This window comes from Chenopodium album, chromosome 4 (genome assembly GCF_948465745.1).
Source record: "Chenopodium album chromosome 4, dcCheAlbu1.1, whole genome shotgun sequence".
NCBI lineage: Eukaryota > Viridiplantae > Streptophyta > Magnoliopsida > Caryophyllales > Amaranthaceae > Chenopodium > Chenopodium album.
Window position 1 is genome coordinate 451,469 of NC_137837.1, and position 19,464 is coordinate 470,932.

Genomic DNA, 19,464 nt, shown 5'->3' on the forward strand with positions numbered 1-19,464 from the left:
TAATGTTGAGGCGAAATCTTTGATTGAAAAACAAGTTACAACTCGCACTATAGCACAATGCCTATATTTACCAAAGGGCTAAAAAGAAGAAATGTTCCACTAATCAATCTGCATTTCATGAATCATGAATGTATAGCCAGCCATTTACTAGTACATAGCTGCTGCTGCTGTTGCAATCAGTCCTCAGCTTGAATGCTGCCGAAAACACACCACTTCTTTGCCTTGCACAGCTTCATGAAAAAGAACCAAACAATCCCACCAGCGGTCATCAAGCCACTTACTAGAAACACTATCTTGGTTGCAATAACCATTATAAACACCAAAAACACTGATGGCACCAAACACATTAACACCAAACCCGGCAGTCCCATTGGAACTCGGTATGGCCTCTTCAATTGCGGCCTCTTTCTCCTCAGCCATAAAAATGAGGCGAACTCCAGCAGCATACCTAAACTGTAAAGGAAATTAGCTGACGAAATTAAGTCTGTAAACTTCATAAAAGACACTCCTAGAGTGATCACAGTTGATGCTAATATCCCCACCCATGGGGTGTTAAACCAATTTGATCTTGCAGCACAAAACCTCGGCAAAAACCCAATATCTGCCATCCCCATAACTTGAAAAGAACAACTACTCAGCTGAGCTTCAAACAGTCCTACTGCAGACAAAACAGCCCCGACCTCAATCCAGATCTTCAGCCATTTCCCAACAATCATTTGTGCAGCATCTGCCATAAACCCGGTCTCCCACAAATTCTGATCCACAGAAACTGCACCAGTTACAGCAAACAACGGAACCAAGTAAGCCAAACAGGTAAAGATCACGGCTATAAACAGCGCCTTAGGAAATGTCTTCTGAGGCCTGTCAACCTCACCAGCAAGAGTACTAACATTATCCCAAAAATTCAAGTTCCAAAATAGTGTGTTACCAAATAAATTCCAGTCTCTTTTAACCCCCTTTTGGCCTAAACTAAGCCACCTATGAGGATGAATCTGAGGTATAGCAACCAAAGACATGATTATAAATGGCAAAAGCGATACGACTCCAAGAGCAACAGCAGCATAACCCACAATTGTAAGTCCAGTATAATTCAAAAATGACAGCATTATTGTTGAAACAGTTATTGCCAAGTACCTTGGTAATCCTGAACTAAACACAGGAAACAGTTTCTCCATGTAGTCAATGCACAGTACTGGAAATGATGCAACATTAATCACCCCACTCAGGAACTTCCAAGTACCCATGATGGATCCCCAGAACGGGCCAAAGGCCCGCTCAGCCCATATAACAAACCCGCCATCACCGGGGTAAGCGGTCGAAAGCTCGGCCGTGATCAAAGCCTCAGGAACACTCCAAATGAATGGAAATATCAGAAAGCCTAACAGAGCAAACAGAGGACCAGCTGCTTTGACTGCAGGCTCCTCGCCGTAAGGCCCGCCTGCAACCTCAAAGTATATCAGGAAAACAAGAGGGATGAGGGTCAGCTTCTTGTGGTTACTGCCACCGGTGGTGGCCGTAACCGGAAGCTCTTGGCCTGAGATAGCATGATCTGTATTAATGGTTATCGGCTCATCATTTTGGACCATGGTATGTATATTTATTTTTGGGGTGCAAAATAATGAAAGGGTAGATCAAATAACGTTTTTCTGTAATCTGTATATATATATGGTAATGTTTTGTAGAAAGGGTGAAAGAAATCAGGGATTTCAACTTTAATGTAACAGAATCCTACTTTTTCTGCTACCTTTCTCTAACAATTATTTAATCAAATTCATGTGCAAAACATGACAATAAGTTGTAGGTTGCATATATTTATGTAAACTTTATAATATAAGACCAAAATGTATTGGAGTAAGCGAAGAAATTATGGAACTTTGTTTTAAGGGAAAAGTAAATGAAGAAATTGCCACTTGCAAGCTGGTCAGAAACAAATGTAGTTCACACAAAGCTGTTAAAAGATAGAATAATGGAGATTCTGAATCAATGATAAGATTAAAGAATTGTAAAGATTGGAGAATACTCACTCCGTATCATATTATTTAAACATTTATTTTTGTATGGTTTTAAAAATATATAATTCTTGGGATGCGCAATATCTTCTTAACCCCTTATGCAGATTGCTTTCCAATAATTTTTAAAGCAAAGATTATGATTTTAGGAACTTAGCTTTAGTAGCACATGGTGGACTAGTTGTTGGACAAGTTAAGACGATTGACCCATAATTTTGGTGGTGGGATTCATTAAAAGGGAATCATCAACCTGTGGTTCGCAAATTAGGGGAGATTGAAATTTTTTAATAAGTTAACTAAATTTTTGTTCACTTATTTTTCACTTGGTTAATTTAATTTTAAGAGGCACCAAACCCGGTATTTCTTTCAAGAATCAAAGTTATTTGAATGGAATTATCCTTAATTAGATTTTCTAAATTATTTTTTCAATATTTAATTCTCTTTAAATTTCCCTTAAATTAGTGAAAATAAAATAAACAAAGCATAGTGTTTTTTGATTTAAAATAAGACATATTCTAAGACATATGTTAGATTTTGGGCCAAAATATTCCAAGCTCATAGTCTTGCACACAAATTTGTCAAAGTAGATGTTCCAAGTTATGTCCTTATCAAGTCATATCAATTGCAAAAAAGTATTAAGGGATCAATAATTTAATGTTAATTAAGTGTAATATGGTGTCACTTTAAAAATGTTGAATTATTTCCGTGTTGGGTTGGTTTTTAACGGCCCTAACTCAATCCTCACAAGGGAAATACTACCTCCGTTACATATTATTTGCAACGATTAGACATTTTTCCTCTCTATTTTATGTCAAATCGTTGCAAATAATATGTAACGGAGGTAGTATGATATTTTCTGTACCAGGTTTGCCACTTTTGTAAGTTGGTCAGCATATCAGTATCATCCAGTGACCAGTATGCACTAATGTCTACAGTAATTAAGTAAATATGTCAGTATTATTTCAGATAAAAAGAAAGAAATTTTTTTTTGTGAACCCAGAAACCCCACAAGTCACAACATTCCCCGCCAGTTTAGTTCTGCTCTATCAGGTAATCAATCAATGAATCATTCATTCCAATTCGATTATCAAAGTGAAATCTTTCGTTTGTCTCTGTAATTTGATACCTAGATTTGTTTTTTATGTTTGATTATATTTATATGCTTGTTTGACAGCAGGAAACTGATAATGGAGCTGTTTTTATCAATACCCACAATTAAACATTCTGATGCACTCAATTTTAAGTTCCCAGTAATCCCTTTTCACCTTACAAGAAGAAATCTTCACATTCGCCCGCCTCGCTTTCTTGTATCATCAAAGAAATCATCTTTCCAAGGTAAACTTATATTTTCCATTTTATTCTCCATTTGATCACTGTATAATCAGAACTAGTTCATACTGTAGTATTTAAACTTTGAATTGTTTAATTTTGCCCTATGTCCAGTAACATGTGAGTAAGAATATGTTATATGTAAACTTACCATCTTATTGTATAAAAATTAATTTGTAATTAACTTCATCAATTGATATACTGTAAACCTAGTTTTTGAAAGTGCTTTAGATTACTGCTGCAGAAATTGTATTGATGTTACAATTTAAGGATTTCATGAGAACTTATTTCTATTCCGAGGTCTTCAAAAATCTTTACTTAGTATTCCATCCGTCCCACTAAAATTGCCATATTTGACCTCTTTTGTTCCCCGAGAGCTGAGTGAAACTTGGCAATTATTGTGGCATGGAGGGAGTAAGTTAGAAGGTGTATTGTTAGTATGACTACATGGCCTGCAGAAAGCTATAGTTGATCAATTTTCGCGTCTGTGTCTACTTATTTTAATTACTGCTATACTGTATTGTGTTATTGTTTCTTGCTGATTTTCAAAAGGCTGTATTATCTAGAATAAGTTTTTGCCTAGACTTTCAGGAATATGCAAAGCCTAAACAACTTTCACCCACCAAAGAGCTGAGATTTGATGGGGATGAAACACCGGAAACAATCCTTTCACCTCTTCAGTTAGATGGGTCGAATTCTTTGTACAAGGTCCAGTTGTGTACTAGTTCTATGTATGGATCTGAACTAAGTGATCAGAATGCTGGAATTCTTGTCTGTATAATTGACGAGCATGGTAATTCAATATTGGAGAGGATTCCTTCCATCATCAGTCAAGATCATATGCTGCAGTCAGAAGATGCTGTCACTTCTGAGGTTATTCGCTTTAAAAGAGGTGCAACTGATGAATATATATTTTTGGGACCGAAACTGGGAAGAATTCAGGCTATGTGGATAAGTCTTGAATCAGGTTGGTTGGCATTTTCTACACCTTGATTCGGTTGCTTGAGGACTTCACTACTACTAGACTGCTAGTAGTTAACTGTAACTGTGGGATATCGAACTTATTTTATGAATTGGTAATTTAGTCATTAGGTTCCTTTAATCTGAAGAAAGATGATATAAAATCTTTCCAAATTGCTTAAAGCCCATGTTTTACTTATTTTGAGTTAATTTCCAACAAAGCATAATGCTTTTTTATCGCATGTTTATATATACACGTTTTAAACTGTTAACATTATTTTATAGATTGTTTGATAAAAAAGAAAGTGCAAGATATAGAATAGTGTTGAATGTACAACATCCAATTCTCTAAGATATATCATATGACTTTGTAGCATTCATCTTCATCTTTCCTTATTTACATTTAACTTCCTTTCTTCTGTTTCAAGGTCAGGCAGTTGGAGATTGGGTGGTGCAAGCTTGACAATTATCAGTGTTTATAACTATCAAAGGGAAGAATCTTATGCAAATGGGGGTAGTTATTGCAGCATAACTTGCAATTTTGAAGTTGAAGATGTTTTGCTTGGGGAAGGGGGTGACTTGGCAATGGTAGAACTTCGCCCTTGTCTGGTTACAGAACATTTTGGGGCTGATTCTGTCTCGATTATAGATAGAAATTCTTCACAAGCTGTGTCACTGGCAGAAAAGGGAATAACAAATGAGGATAGCATGAGAGAATACGAAAATCTAAAATATTCTTTGTTACTATATGATGCTATGCTCATTTTTGCTGGCACCTCCATTACCTCCATCACTGGAGGTAAGAATACAGGCTTAGCATTTTTTACTGGAGGCATTGGTGGCTTCCTGTACCTGCTATTCTTGCAGAGGTCTGTGGACACATTACCAGCTCCTGAATCAATGGACAAGGGAAATAACTTCAACAGGCTGTTTGGAGGATTGAAAGGTCCAATATTAGTATTTGTAACTGCTTTTGCTATTGCGATTTTAGCAACGAAGCACGACAAACCAGACTTCATAGCAGCACTGACTCCAAGAGATATTTTGGCTGGAATGGTTGGTTTTCTTGCTTGTAAGGTATCAGTAGTATTGGCAGCTTTCAAACCTGTGTCGAAAATGGGTGTGGAAGATAATGATTGATGCCTTTTTTTGGTTTCTATAAATCGGGCTTGTTAAAGAGACTAGGGATATGATTTTTCTACTTCTTGTGTACAGAAAACTCTGTTAATAAAAACAATTATACAGTATTTTAAAAGCCTCTGTTCATTATGTTTAGTTATTGGCCATGGAAAAGCACATACCAAGAATTTGTTGACTTGCCATCTATACCAGTTCAGCAGACTATAGGTATTTCCCTGGTTGGTGCCTTTAAGCATTCTGGCACCCCCCCCCCCCTGTACTAGCCTCTTGTGCCTTGCATTATGCTGGAGGGTGGCTAGTGAGATCCTTCCCTCATAACTCCTCTATTTTTGATATTGATCCTCAGAAAGGTCTCATACAATAATCAATCTTAGAATTTGACTCAGCAAGGGCTTTTTCAGGTGCCCTGTTTTCTTAGGGTTGTGCCATAGTGGTGCTACTCATGTGACTCCCAAAAGTTGAGTGGTAAGTACATTGACTTTCAAGCCTGGTGTGGCTTTGGTTTCCAAATTGTGCAGACCTTGCTAAATTACATGTCCAACAAGTTTTTTGAGAAGCAACCTAAGGAAGCAGGAACACTCTGAAAAGGATCCCAATTTGATCCTGATTTTCTGAGAGGAAGCCAACATCAGGTGCCAAAACATGTGGGCTGAATATGCCAAGATCTTCTATTTAGGTATTTCAAGCTAATCCTATACCATGTACTTCCATTCATTTTTGGTGTGCGACTTAGTGATATAGATTCATCGTGGTCTTCTTTGGCCTCATTTTGATGTAGCAGGAACTTTACTAATGACAGAAGAAAGAGAAAGAGCCATATGGGATCTCTACTGAATTAGTCTCTATTTTCTCAATTGAAGAATGCTACAGAATCTGTAAAACCTCTATACTAAACTAAAATGGCAGTTTGGAGCCGTAGGATGGATGAACTTGTGGATGGTCCTTACTTCATATTCCTACCTTACAAGTTCAAAAGTGTAGGAAGCAGGGAAGACAGGCTTGACAACATCCTTAATGAATGCCTATATGACATGTTTAATAGTTAATACAACCTTGGTGGAAACTATTCAGAGATTTCCCCTTGAAATAGCATAAACTTATAGTTCCAGCTGCTAGGAACTAATCAAAGATCCCTTCTTTTTTCATAGTTAGGGCTTAGGTTTTGAGAGATGTGATCAGAGGCATGGCATTTTTCCATTTGATAAATGGAAAGATTGGTACAAAATTTTGTAGAACCTCTGCTATTACTGTTACTAAGTGACAGGAACAGTTGGGCTGTTGAGCCTGCCAGTCCTAGGATTTTTACCCAATTATTCAGCTTGCACTCAAAGCATCTATTATACTGTACTTTTCTTGGGGATCGGGAATCAGCTCGCAAACAAGAAAAGTAAGTCATACTGCTATACTTGATTAAAATCCTGAAATAATCAGGAGCATGAATAACAGATTGCACTTTCTTTAAATTCAGGGGGAGAGTTTATCTTCTACAAGACAATCTCAGAGAATTCAATTGAAGGATTAGAATGTTTTCTTGAAACATGACAGAGAAATGGAAGAGTTTCCTTTTTTTATAGAAGAAGCAAATAACGAGGGCAGGCACCATTATGACGCGAGAAGCCTAAGGTGTTTGTCATATTGACAATTCTAGTTCATGGCTGGTATGTCCTCACGACCTCACTCATAGATTATTTGGTTCTTTAATGAATACTTCATTCTTGATGTCATCATCATGCTTGCTTTGTAGAATGAGTAGAAGTTCTCAACTTTTAATTGCACTTGTCGTCACCCTTGATTATACATCAAAGAATTTTGGACTAGTTTGAGAAACATGATTATGAGAATTTGATAAACATGACAAAGCATATCTTGCCACTAGCTTATTGACTGGTGCCAATCTGGGCAGGCTTCTATAAGGAATTACTAGGTATTGACTGACTGTCATATACTCATATTAGTGATATATACAAGTATCTGCGACAAAATCCTTGGTCATTCTGTTATTTTTGCAGGATTAAACTCTGATGCAAGTACTGTTGAGTTATAATGGAACTTTTATGGTGACTTTCGTCAGTCCTATCTTGTATCCCAATTGTTCAGCAGTCATAGATAAGAATTGGGATACTACTGTAGTACTGTACTACATAGTATAAAACTCGAAGTTGGATGGAAACTTTTGGAAGGCTATGTTAAGATTCTCTAGAAAAAATGTGAAGGAAGTGAGGTTTTTTCTTGCAAATATTCATTAGACAATTAATGATGATGGTAAGAGAGCCATTTCAGCTTTAAAAACATCAACCTGCTCCATTAATACGAATATAATAGTATAATACCTCCCCAATTATATTTCCCTCATAAAAAAAAATCTCCCTAATTATATATGAAGTAATTGGCAACCTACTCAGGTATTCATTAATACACAGTTTTCAAAAGTTCAGTAATAGCATCACGTGTTTCAAATTGTAACCAGACTATTTGATCTGTACGACTGTACCTCTAATGCAATTCCAAAAGCATAAGGCTCCTCCAAAGTTTTACTTCCTTTTGAGTTTATAATCCAGCATAAATCAAGCACTTCAATTCAACTCCGCAACTGATAGATCAAAAAATTATGTACTGTTACCCATTAGCAGTGCAGTTTCTGCACCTAAAGCCTACAGGTGCTGCACCAGAAATAAACCAGACTTCATTGGTTCGAAAATTTAAGGTCAATAAAACTCCAAAAGCTGACTTAAAGGACATTGATCCTCTTACTGAATTACAAGAAGTTATTGATAAGCAGTCCAAGGGTATAACTCCCAGAAAACAGAACCATTTTGATCCTATCCTTCTTAAAGAAGCGTACAAAGGCTGTCAAAAAATATGTGCCCAGCATGCTACAAGCTATTATTTGGGTACTTCCATCACCTTTTAAGTTTTAACCTCTCTTGTTTTATTGTACTTTTTAGGATTTTTGAGTGCTTGATTGTATACCTCTTGCAAGTTTCTGATTTACCATTTTTTATTTATTCTGATATATATGTTACAGGAAGTTTGTTGCTGACTGAAGAAAGAAAGAAAGCAATTTGGGCTTTGTATGGTATGTTCTCCCTAGATCTGATGCACCAATAATTTTCAACTATGTAATATATATGTCAATTTTGATAGAATAAATTTTAACATGAAATATGTCAAAATGTTAACAGCTATAATCTACCTAGAGCTGTAGTCCAACGTAACAAATCTGCCCCTTCCCCTCTCCCTCCCGGGGGGGGGGGGGGGGATGGGATAAAGGCTTTGACGATTGATTGCTTAGGACTCAAGTATGTTAAAAGAGGACTCGGGGAGGGTTCACTACCCAAACTAGACCAAGTTTTGGGTGAGGCCATCTCATAGTAATAATATGCTAGACAATAAAAGCTACATTTGTCCGAGACAACAATATATTGTTGCAAAACTATAGACAAGATTTTGGTGCTGCCTGTCACATTGTTTTTCCTGGCTGACAGCTTGGGGCCACAGGACAGATGAACTAGTGGATGGTGAAAATGCCCATCTCACCGGTTCAGCTGTGCTGGATAGCTGGGAAAGTAGGGTTGAAGATATCTTTGATGGACGCCCGCATGACATACTGGACACCGCCTTGGCTGACACTGTCCAGCAATTTTCACTCGACATCAAGGTTCCACCTACTTTGTCATCTCCTTAAATTTCTACTTGTTTGTTTGATCTCTTGTTAGTTTTGTGAACATTAATTTGTGTTCATGATTAGCTGTTCAAAGATTTGTTAAAAGGAATGAGAATGGACACATGGAAAAGTCGTTACAAGAACTATGAAGAGCTTGAACTTTACTGCTACTATGTGGCAGGAACAGTTGGCTTAATGACTGTTCCAATAATAGGAATCTCACTAGAGTATGTGAGTTCTGCACAAAGTATTTACAAAGCTGCAATGTCCATGGGAATCGGAGACCAGCTGACTAACATCCTAAGAGATGTAGTTGAAGAGTAAGCTCTCATTTGATTACTGCCTATTACAGAATATTGGACTTGTTCAAGTAGTTGGGTTCATCCAATTCAAAAGTAAGAATGTAGTGCCTATTTTTCCGATGCAGTTCTTTATTAGGGAGAGTGTACCTTCCACAAGATGAGCTCAAAGAGTTTGGGCTGACAGACGAAGATATTTTCTCGAAGAATGTTACTGAAGAATGGCGAGAATTTACAAAGAAGCAGATAATGAGGGCAAGATACTATTATGATCAAGCAGAGCAAGGTATTTCTCGGCTAGACAGCGCTAGTAGGTGGCCGGTATGCAGCATTCTTCTAATATGAATATTTGTGGATTTGTTAATTGCTTAGAATAATTGGTGAAACACTGAAACTGGAGTTTTCCTGAATCTGATTAACCTAGGTGTGGGCATCAATGATGCTGTACCGGGCTAACTTGGACAAGATAGAGTCTAACAATTATGACAATTTGACAAAGCGAGCAAGAGTTGGGAGAACTGAGAAGCTTCTTACCCTGCCATTAGCTTACGCGAAGGCCATGGGGTGGTGAAGTTCAGAGACAAAATCAGTCGCTCATTAATTTGGTAAACCTGCCTGCAGGAACGATTTAGTTTGTTGAATAATGGAGTACTGTACTTGTATTTTCTGGCAACTATTCTAATAATGTTGTTTACAAATGTATGGCAAACTCCTTGATTGTAATTAGTGCATATTATGATTCATATTATGACGAGAGGTTGTCAGTAATATTATTATTTCCTGACATATTCTGTCACAGATAATTAGTATAGGCTCTGTTTGTGTTTGTTTTGACGTAAATGATTTGCACATTTTCCTTCTAAATGTAACAAGAAATATTTTATGTCTCATAGAGTCATAGTATTTGATTTGTAAAAGGGTGAAAAACAAGTTTGACAAAGGTAAAAAAAAATAAAAAATAGCTCTCTGATAGGATAATATTTTCCTTCTAAATGTAAATATGTAATGTGATGAGTACCAAATTTTTTCCTGTGTAATTTTGCTTGTAACCAAGCAATTTTATAATACAGAATTTCCTTGAAAATTACTCCGTAGAAAATAATTTTCTATTAAAAACAGTGGGACGGAAATCTGAATTGACTTTAAAATCAGAGGGGCAGATTTGACATTTTTCCGTCACTAATTTTTATGTTTGTTCATAAGATAATCCAAAAAGACCTAAAATAGCTTGGTCATATATTTGGGTAAAACAACCAGATATATCAAAATCAAGGAACTACTGACGTACTTAAACTCCCAGTCGTGAAAAAAACGTTGAAAATGACTTATATTCTAGTGGCTGTCCATTCTAGGCCAAACTTTCACGAAAATATAGTTGGATTTCATTATTTATGACAGCCAGTCAATTTTTAAAACTCATGAACCTCCTACTTTTATGAGAAACAAAGTCCGACTTTGAGACAACTACTTCTGCTTCAACTAATCAACAACAAGATCAAACCCAAATAATATCATGAACAACTTTTCATTAGAGCTGCACTTGCTGCACACAAAGCCTACGGCTGTTGCTGCTGCACCCAAATACGGCCGTGCCTCATTAGTACGAAAATCCAAGGTTGCAAAAGCTGTACTCGATAGCAAGCCAAAAGGCTCCCTTGTTCTACCCTACAAAGGTGTTGATCCTCTTGTTGAGTCAAAAATCCTGCAAATCATTGAGAGGCAGTTTAAGGGTTTTGTTTCCAGGAAAGAAACCCGGTTTGATCCTATCGTTCTTAGAGAGGCCTATGAAACTTGCAGACAAATCTGTGCTGAACGTTCGACCACCTACTATCTAGGTACTTACATACACCTCTTATACTAGTTTACATTTAAAGAACCTTAGTGTTAATTATTTTAATTTTTGAGCCTGATAAAAATGGTATAGGAAGTCTTCTGATGACTGAAGAAAGAAAGAAAGCGGTGTGGGCTGTATATGGTACGTTTGTCTCCCTGCTTACCCTGTTGCAGGTTCCAATCAAACAAAATAAATGATCAAGATGCCTAACACGGTTCAAATGATACAATTGCAGCTTGGGGCCAGAGGACGGATGAGCTAGTGGATAAGAACCTTGCAAGCGCGGCTGTATTGGATAGCTGGGAAAAGAGGCTTGAGGACATCTTCAATGGATGTCCTCATGACATAGCAGACACTGCCTTGGCTGATACTTTCCAGCGAATTCCCCTTGACATTGATGTTTAAGCTACACGCATTTGTTCCTACTTTAATCTCTTTATTTCATGCAATTCCATTTTGAGAATAGTTTACCATTCTTGGTGATCAGCCTTTCAAAGATCTGATGCAAGGGATGAGAATGGACTCATGGAAAACTCGCTACGAGAACTATGAAGAGCTTGTACTATACTGCTATTATGTGGCAATAACAGGTTGCTTAATGACTCTCCCTATAGCAGGAATGTCACCAGAATCTGAGACTTGTACTGAAAGCATTTTTCAAGCAGTGGTTTCCTTGGGAATCGCAAACCAGCTAACTAACATCCTTAGAGATGTAGCAGAAGAGTAACTTCTCTACTAATATATACAAGTATTAAATATTTTTGACCTGTCCTTGTTCAAATAAGAGTATGATGTGCATCTCTTTTATCCAGTGCTGAAAGGGGAAGAGTATACCTTCCACAAGACGAGCTCAGAGAGTTTGGGTTGACAAACGAGGATATATTCTCGAAGAATGTAACAGAGGAATGGCGAGAATTCATAAAGCAGCAGATAGCGAGAGCAAGATACTACTACGAACAGGGACAGCATATTGCTTCTCAGCTAGACATCTCTAGTAGGTGGCCGGTATGCAACATTGTACTTTCTACTACATTTAATATCCAACATATAAGGATGTAATCAGATTATAGCAACTATACCATATGGTCCATATCTCCTGGTGACTGGACAAAACTGACTCTTGCAATATATGAATAGGTGTGGGCGTCAATGATGTTGTACCGGAAGATTTTGGATAAGAATGAGGCAAACAATTACGACAACTTGACAAAGCGCGCAAAAGTAGGAAGCACAGAGAAGATGCTTACGCTGCCACTAACTTATGCCAAAGCCATGGATTGGTATTCCGGCACAAAATCAGTCCCTCGTTGACATTTAACAAACCAGTACACAGTCATGACTCGTATTCATCATCCATTTGTAGTCTTAAATAACATCCTAGGTTTTTTTTTTGGGTACAACTACGAGGAGTTCCCAGGAATTTGCAATGACCAAACCAACCAAAAGACTACGCGCCATCAACTGAATCATTTAATACCTTTCTTGTTTGTATAAGTTACACCTTTTCAAATAGTATCTCAAATTTCTTTAATTAGTGTTCCTAAACAAGTCATGCATCATAAAGAATCACTTGCTACAAGCACAGCAACCCTCATTCTCAACTTCATTCATTTGAATGCAATCGCAGATTATAGCAACAAATTTTCTTTTAACATACCTTTAAAAAAAACTTGTTCAGCACAAATTTCACCATTGTAATTAATAGGCTTTGTGCATTCTACTGGTATTGAGTATACAAGAAACTAGTCACTAGACATTCAATTTCTAATTTGCTCAAGGCATAAATTACTCTAGACAATAACTAAAATTATAATCAAAAGCAAGAACACCCCTCAGATAACAAAAAAGTAAAGATGCAAAACCAAGAACTTGAAACAGCATGAAAGGTCTCCAGAACCAATTAAGAGCACAAGATGTAAGATCGTAATGCAGCCGCTAAATACATAATTCTTGGGACTATTGAGGGGAAAAAATTATATAAAGCACCCATTGGAATAGGAAATTAACTATTTGTCTCGCTACAGAACCCCCAGCCCACGAAACAACCATTCTTCTACATTGAATAAACAAAAAAAATTAGAAGACAAATTAAAAAGGCCAAAAAAGGACCAAGAAAGCAAAGAAAATTTGGCGTTAATGATACCACAATGTTTTGCTGGAAATTGGTTCATATCCTCCTACAAGCTCCCTAGACGCCTCTTTCGCGAATTTTACCATAATCTAGAAGCATGAAGTCAAAAGAAGATTATCTGCTGCATCACATGTGACTAGCAAATCCATTCATCACCATAGGAGAATAACAACCCCCAATCCATGAAATAGCGCTCAATAAACATAGGATCAGGTAGGAGGCTTTCCACCACCAGAAACCATCTTGTCATTGGCAACTTGAAATCACAGGAAATAATCAGGTGTCCTCCTGGTGACATCAGGCTCCCCTCTTCTTGGAGCAGGCTCAAACTGTGATAATATAGAATAGAATTATCAAGCAACTACCATACACGTTTGTTAAAATAACCAGCAGAATACAATAGCCTCGATGATTTAAAATTACATTGCACAATGACCGTGGCATCCTATCAGATCTAAAGAGAGTAAGCAGTGCATACCTGAATAAATGTGTGACCTTTACAGTCATCAACTTCCAGGATGGATGCCATATTTCCACACCGATAGCAGTAGTTAGGAGCACTAAATATTGTAACAACTTTTTGGTCCTGGGGGAAGATCAAAACAGCTTACATACAATACTTAAAAATTCATACAGAAAGATTTAAGCACAAACATTTCTAATAAGATATATTGTCACTCACATGTGCCCAGTTGAATCCCTCCATCACCAGTTGGTGAGCTCTGGCAATCAGCTTTAGGTTATTGGTATGGTTAAATTGATCAGATATGTCCTGAACAGGGGAAAATTTATAGAACATGAACAATCAGGCAGCTCCATGAATATGAAAAGAAGGTAAATAAGCAGAAGGGCGTCGTCAAAAAAAAAAAAAAAAAAAGCAGAAGGGTGAAAATTTTACTTGGCCAAAAGTGTATCCAGCTCCCCTAGGTGATATACCCCAACCACAACGGTCGTCAGGGTCAGACCACAAGAGATCACACATAGGTCCCTCATGGGGAACTTCTTGGACGCGATCGAAATTCCGTATATTATCAAGGGTTTCAATGGATGGTGACAACCCACCATGCAGGCAAAATATTTCAGATTCCACCTACAACATCAAACAAACTTTGAGAAGAAGACATTTAAAGACATGTCAACACCGAAAGCAAAATGCACTGCAATGTAATATGAAACAGATGAACATAATGCAAAATTAATATAGATAGCCAAGGTGTACTTACCAATGCAGTCAGCGGAAAATAATCAAACAAATCTGTGAAGGTCTTCCAGACATTGGCATTTCCATACCTGTGGAACAAGGGGGATTCAAATATGCATAAGTTTACGTTCTACATCTGCAGGTACATAACTTAAACAATAATCAACTGTTTGTACATGTCATTTGTATAACCTTCACAAAACAAGTGATAAGCTTTGCAACAGTTAGGCAATACCAATATATAGAAGCCCACCCAACCATAATATAGTATCCATCCTCCAATCCCTAAATACATCCCCCTTCATTTTATGGCACATACAAACAAGGCTTTCACCTTAGCCACATAGGCCAGCTTCCAGCATGATAGAGCGTCAGCATATTGCTGCCCCATAATTCAACCTAGATGGCAAAGTCCATATCCCACACCATCAAGCCCTCTCACAGGTTACATGTTGGCATAAACACAATGCACCATCAGCATAAGAAGAAGGGGGGATTGGGAAAGGATTTCAAAGATGACATACATAAAGAAAAAAGCTATGCAAACAAAATGACAACAGAAAAAACAAGCAAACAGATCACAAGCCATTTGGGTGATTACACTCAGGGTGGGGTAGTGCACCTACAGTCAAGTCTCATCAGCATATTGATAGTTCCATAACAAATACCTTTTAATAATTCTGTTACAATCAACTCCACAAAAAGAATTTATCTAATCAGATGTATCTAACTGTAAGCATGGAGTTCCTCATACTACATATGCCATAGTCAGCTGAATACAGACTGGAAAGAGTTTGAGTGATAGATACTCACTTCCGTAGGCATTCATCATAGAAACCATAAACTTGAGTAATCTGCCCAAAATTACCACCAGGAAATTAGATCAAAGGGACCATCAGTTTAACATAAAAAAATTACAAATAAGCTCATATGTCAATGGGAAGAATTATACCTGACGACTTTCATGATTCCCTCTAAGAATGGTGATCCTTTGGGGATAGCGGACTTTAAGTGCAACCAGGAGCTGAATGAGGAAAACAAATGCCCAAGCAAAATCAATTACAACATCAACAGATTCTCATCATAAGCATCTTTGCATATTATATAGTGTGATTCATACATATCATTCTAGATAAGAAGGTCAATAACATAAGTTCAGAACATCATAAGCGGTGGACCCAGATAGGTCTGGTGAGCTGGAAGCTACCAACAATCACCATGGACCATGGCCAACCCAAACAACAAATACATTAATCAACTAGGCATAGAAGGGGATAAAACCAGCCCTATAAGCACTAATAGCCATGCCAACAAAGCCATGTTACAAGTATAGCCAAGTGCAGTCTCCTACTTTCCACACCGAGTGGATAGTAAGCAGAATCTCCTCCCCAAGAATTCTGGAATGAGATTGCTTCACAGCATAATTAAACACAATCCCCTCTAGCACCACCCAGTTTTGTAGTATAGGGCTCAAAAATGAAAGCAAAATCGAAATTTGAGCAGTTTAATGTACACAACTCCTTAAAAGAGAAATTGAATATTGTTCTAAAGATCTGCATAAGCTGCCAAACATCATCCTCACTAAAACAAGCATGACATAAAAAGAGTATATTCCTAACTGGCTATTGATTTACTTTGGCACGTAAGGCAATAGAATGATACTCACCGTTACAGTCTCCACTGAATAATATCCTCGATCAACATAATCACCCATAAATAAGTAATTTGTATCTGGGCACTACAATCAAAAGGAAAAGGCTAATATCAGTAACAAAGGCTACAATAAAACGAAGACCACAACAATACACACACCAAAATTAATATAAATATGGCATATACAATTGCATTAAAATTTAATCTGCTGGTTCAAAAGGAATTTTTGAAAATTAAACACAAAATATGTATATATAAAGAAATGCTATTCACATTCAAACATCAACAGCTATAGAGCCCCAACCGAATGCATACCTTCCCTCCAATACGGAAAAGCTCTGCTAGATCATGAAACTGCCCATGGATGTCACCACAAATTGTCACAGGACTCTTCACGGGCTGCGTTCAGACAAAATTATAAAAAAAAATGAGGATTGGGTCAATGTACTGGCATGACCACATTTGAATAATCACCAAATATTTTGGATAAAGAAAAAAAGTTTAAAGTGATAGAAAGCCAAATCCAATACATGTTAAAAAGTAATTCAACCAGTAAACATAGATGCACTCATCCAAACAAATGCATAGGACAACCTCAGCAAAAGGGAAAAGACAGTAATTCCTACAAACCTATATGCATCATAGTCTAAAGAGTTATAACCAACTCAGGCATAGTCCATGGATACCAATAGAGAGAGAAAAGATTAATCTATGTTGCAAAATAAAAATCAATCCTGCACATCAAGCATATAGCTGGCTTAAGACCGACTTTGTCCCTCGTTCATACATCAAATGAGATTCTGGCAGGGATTTAGAATTATTTAACCAATTGCCAAAGCCACTTACCAAACTTTCAACATGTTGCTTGTATGCTGGCTCCCACATTCAACAAATCAATGAGGTACAGAAGAGTTGAGAGCGGTTATATTCTTCTAAAAGATTACTAACAGGTATTTCAGATTAAAGACAACAGGCACAAATAGTTGGCCACTTGGCTATAATCACCATCACCATCAAGCAGCGTTTAACACGGCCTATAAATAAGTTTGACATGTGGCCATGTGGGAATGGGATAGCAACATCTTTGCTACATTGCAAAAACAATACCCAAAAAAAAATAGGTCATGGAAGTTATACTCTTGCTAATGAATACGAAACCCATCCTCCAGTCACATGTACTATGTAAAATTGTAAAAGACAAAAGCTACCAGCCTACACCTAGGATCTCTTTCACATCTCTAGCTGTAAGCTATCTGATACAGTACCAAACATAAAAATAAGCAAGCACTAGCAAATATGAAGTCGCATGTAGACAGCACACCTGCACGTTGCTTTCATCCATCAAAATCTCTTTTGCCTTCTCACATAATGTCCTAACCTGCACGTTAACAAAAACTCATGTAAGCCGAATAGGGTGAGATAAATTGGTCAACAGCTTTTAAATTGTGGTTGAAACTGAACAGATTGGTCTCTTAGTTAGCCAATAACATGTAGTTGCAGCTGTTACAGGTATAGCACTTCAGCATATTATATAATATAGCATCATCCAGAGCAACAAATAACCATTCCAATTTGATGTGATGTCAACAGTAAGTAAGAACCATTCGAAAACAACCTAAACTAGCATAATTAACAACACATTGGTAATTTGCAAGTTAGAAAATGTGTAAAAACTCTCTCCTTGAGGTACAACTTGATTAAACATGAAATCCAGCTTGCAAGCTTCAACTATAAAAGCCGGAAAGGAAAAAAAAAGTATCCTGCCTATAATCCTTCCTCACCAAGATGAACATAACAAGCAAAACACCCTCTTGTTTTCCTGCTATTTTTTAGCTGTGCCTGTTGAGATGAACTATTCACTCCATGTAATGAAACCCTGGTTTAATTACTTTCCTCACTTCACACTCACTCATCTGACCTGATTCAATGCATAGATTCATGAATTCAGATACTTGTTCGAGTCGAAAACTCGTTCTCAACATCCTTGCGCTTAAAATTGCCTCTTTCTTACCACAAATCCAGCTAAACCCAGAATTAAAAAGCTGTTTCTAGAAAACAAGATGGGCCAATCTATGACTTGCCAGTTGCCATTCAAATAAAATCCAAAATTTCTACACAAATTGAGGGTAATAATAGAAGATAATTAACGGATCTAAATCAAGTAAAAAAAAATCAACAAACCCAGAACAAATCTTGCAACTTTGACACATTTCCAGGTACCAGAAACCCACAAAAACAAACAAAAATCCCAAAATTAACAGATCACAAAATTTCGACCGAAAAAAAACCCAAATTGATGAAAAGAAATCAAATCGATCTAGTACATTCCAATCGAAGAAAAGGAAGAGAGAGAAAGAAGGAAAACCTCTTGTTCTGAGAGAGGCTTGCACTGCATAAGCTGACCGATCTGCTCATCAAGATTGTGATGAGTGTTAGAAGGAACGGGATCGAAACCCATCTTGTAAGAAGAGAAAACCCTAGCAGATCTTCCAGAAGCCCAGGAAGAATGAAACCCTTCTTCTTCTTCTTCTTCGTCTTCTTCTTCTCCTTCTCCTTGAAGATGGTGAGGAGAGAGAAAGTGGGAAAGAGAGAGAAAGTGAGAGAGAGAGAAGGGGAGGAGAGAGAAAGAGAGAAAAATGGAGGGATACCAATTTCAAGAGAAAATTGGGAGGAGAGAGAAAATGAATGAACAACGGTGCTGCTTCAACAGAGAAAACTAAACCCTCGCTTTTCTTCGATTACGATTACCACTCCTTTTTTTTCTTTTTTTTTTACAAAAAAATTTTGATAATTTCAATTAGTAAAAATTATTTATTTTAGAGATTTTTTTTTCCGCCTGTAATTTTTAAATTAATACGAAGTAAGACTATTGGGTTTACTCGAAACTAGACATCGCCATTTCCAGATCCTCTTGCCTTTTTGTGCTACCTGCGTTATAGCGCGTGGGGTTACGCTTAATTTGTGGCTATTGGCAAGCTTGTTAATAATTAAATATCAAATGGGCCGGGCTGGCCCGCCACCACATCGGGCCATTTTTTGGCATATTGTTTGGGTTTCTAGGTCGGGTTTCAAATTGAAGGGAAAATCACCTCAAAAATTACAAAAAATCGGGTTTTTCAAGTAAAATGGGTCATCCTAATTTGAACTTAAATTACTAGTATTTTGTCTAAACTTATTTTAGTAGATGATTTAAAATCGGGTGTAAAATAGCATATAGTATGGAGTATTTAAACGACAGAATTTA

General features: G+C 37.2%; 3 protein-coding genes and 2 pseudogenes across 6 annotated transcripts; 3 read left to right on the plus strand and 2 right to left on the minus strand.

The window, feature by feature from the left end:
* Window positions 1-1,785, minus strand: LOC145628364 (putative polyamine transporter At3g13620 pseudogene; annotated as a pseudogene).
* Window positions 1,786-2,887: 1,102 nt separating this feature from the next.
* LOC145628366 (uncharacterized) lies at window positions 2,888-5,553 on the plus strand. Of its 3 annotated transcripts, none has more exons than XM_081680653.1 (4): window positions 2,888-3,059; window positions 3,184-3,344; window positions 3,922-4,305; window positions 4,732-5,553. In XM_081680653.1, the coding sequence occupies exons 2-4, from the start codon at window positions 3,197-3,199 to the stop codon at window positions 5,436-5,438; spliced, it is 1,239 nt and encodes a 412-aa protein (XP_081536779.1). In that variant the 5' UTR covers window positions 2,888-3,059; window positions 3,184-3,196; the 3' UTR covers window positions 5,439-5,553. The 3 variants fall into 3 exon arrangements, with proteins under 3 accessions (XP_081536779.1, XP_081536778.1, XP_081536780.1); XM_081680652.1 differs by having other exon boundaries at window positions 3,187-3,344; XM_081680654.1 differs by lacking the exon at window positions 2,888-3,059 and having other exon boundaries at window positions 3,207-3,344; window positions 3,930-4,305.
* Window positions 5,554-5,684: 131 nt separating this feature from the next.
* On the plus strand, window positions 5,685-10,267 carry LOC145628367 (phytoene synthase 2, chloroplastic-like; annotated as a pseudogene). Its single transcript, XR_014111421.1, has 8 exons — window positions 5,685-6,114; window positions 6,220-6,825; window positions 6,907-8,329; window positions 8,464-8,514; window positions 8,924-9,096; window positions 9,187-9,422; window positions 9,530-9,722; window positions 9,826-10,267. The product of XR_014111421.1 is annotated as a phytoene synthase 2, chloroplastic-like (transcript).
* A 521-nt stretch (window positions 10,268-10,788) lies between these two features.
* LOC145628368 (phytoene synthase 2, chloroplastic-like) lies at window positions 10,789-12,766 on the plus strand. Its single transcript, XM_081680657.1, has 6 exons — window positions 10,789-11,236; window positions 11,326-11,376; window positions 11,471-11,634; window positions 11,723-11,958; window positions 12,048-12,240; window positions 12,373-12,766. The coding sequence occupies exons 1-6, from the start codon at window positions 10,915-10,917 to the stop codon at window positions 12,544-12,546; spliced, it is 1,140 nt and encodes a 379-aa protein (XP_081536783.1). The 5' UTR covers window positions 10,789-10,914; the 3' UTR covers window positions 12,547-12,766.
* Window positions 12,767-13,104: 338 nt separating this feature from the next.
* Window positions 13,105-18,942, minus strand: LOC145628369 (serine/threonine-protein phosphatase PP2A catalytic subunit-like). The gene is made up of 11 exons (XM_081680658.1): window positions 18,586-18,942; window positions 17,542-17,598; window positions 16,536-16,619; window positions 16,234-16,305; window positions 15,520-15,591; window positions 15,381-15,421; window positions 14,590-14,656; window positions 14,265-14,456; window positions 14,049-14,138; window positions 13,845-13,952; window positions 13,105-13,695 (listed from the first exon to the last, which is right to left on the minus strand). Exons 1-11 carry the CDS (start codon window positions 18,676-18,678, stop codon window positions 13,630-13,632), a joined length of 942 nt encoding a protein of 313 aa, XP_081536784.1. The 5' UTR covers window positions 18,679-18,942; the 3' UTR covers window positions 13,105-13,629.
* Between the last annotated feature and the right edge of the window lie 522 nt (window positions 18,943-19,464).

Bases quoted from the DNA above. Each gene is read 5' to 3' on its own strand.
- LOC145628366 (XM_081680653.1), top strand. From the start codon at position 3,197: ATGGAGCTGTTTTTATCAATACCCACAATTAAACATTCTGATGCACTC. The intron at 3,345-3,921 runs GTAAACTTATAT...GTTTTTGCCTAG, and splicing joins AAAGAAATCATCTTTCCAAG to ACTTTCAGGAATATGCAAAG. The intron at 4,306-4,731 runs GTTGGTTGGCAT...TTTCAAGGTCAG, and splicing joins GTGGATAAGTCTTGAATCAG to GCAGTTGGAGATTGGGTGGT.
- LOC145628368 (XM_081680657.1), top strand. From the start codon at position 10,915: ATGAACAACTTTTCATTAGAGCTGCACTTGCTGCACACAAAGCCTACG. The intron at 11,237-11,325 runs GTACTTACATAC...AAAATGGTATAG, and splicing joins TTCGACCACCTACTATCTAG to GAAGTCTTCTGATGACTGAA. The intron at 11,959-12,047 runs GTAACTTCTCTA...TCTTTTATCCAG, and splicing joins CTTAGAGATGTAGCAGAAGA to TGCTGAAAGGGGAAGAGTAT.
- LOC145628369 (XM_081680658.1), bottom strand. From the start codon at position 18,678: ATGGGTTTCGATCCCGTTCCTTCTAACACTCATCACAATCTTGATGAG. The intron at 16,620-17,541 runs GTGTGCTGTCTA...GTCTGAACGCAG, and splicing joins TGGATGAAAGCAACGTGCAG to CCCGTGAAGAGTCCTGTGAC. The intron at 16,306-16,535 runs GTATGCATTCGG...TTTTGATTGTAG, and splicing joins TTTTCCGTATTGGAGGGAAG to TGCCCAGATACAAATTACTT.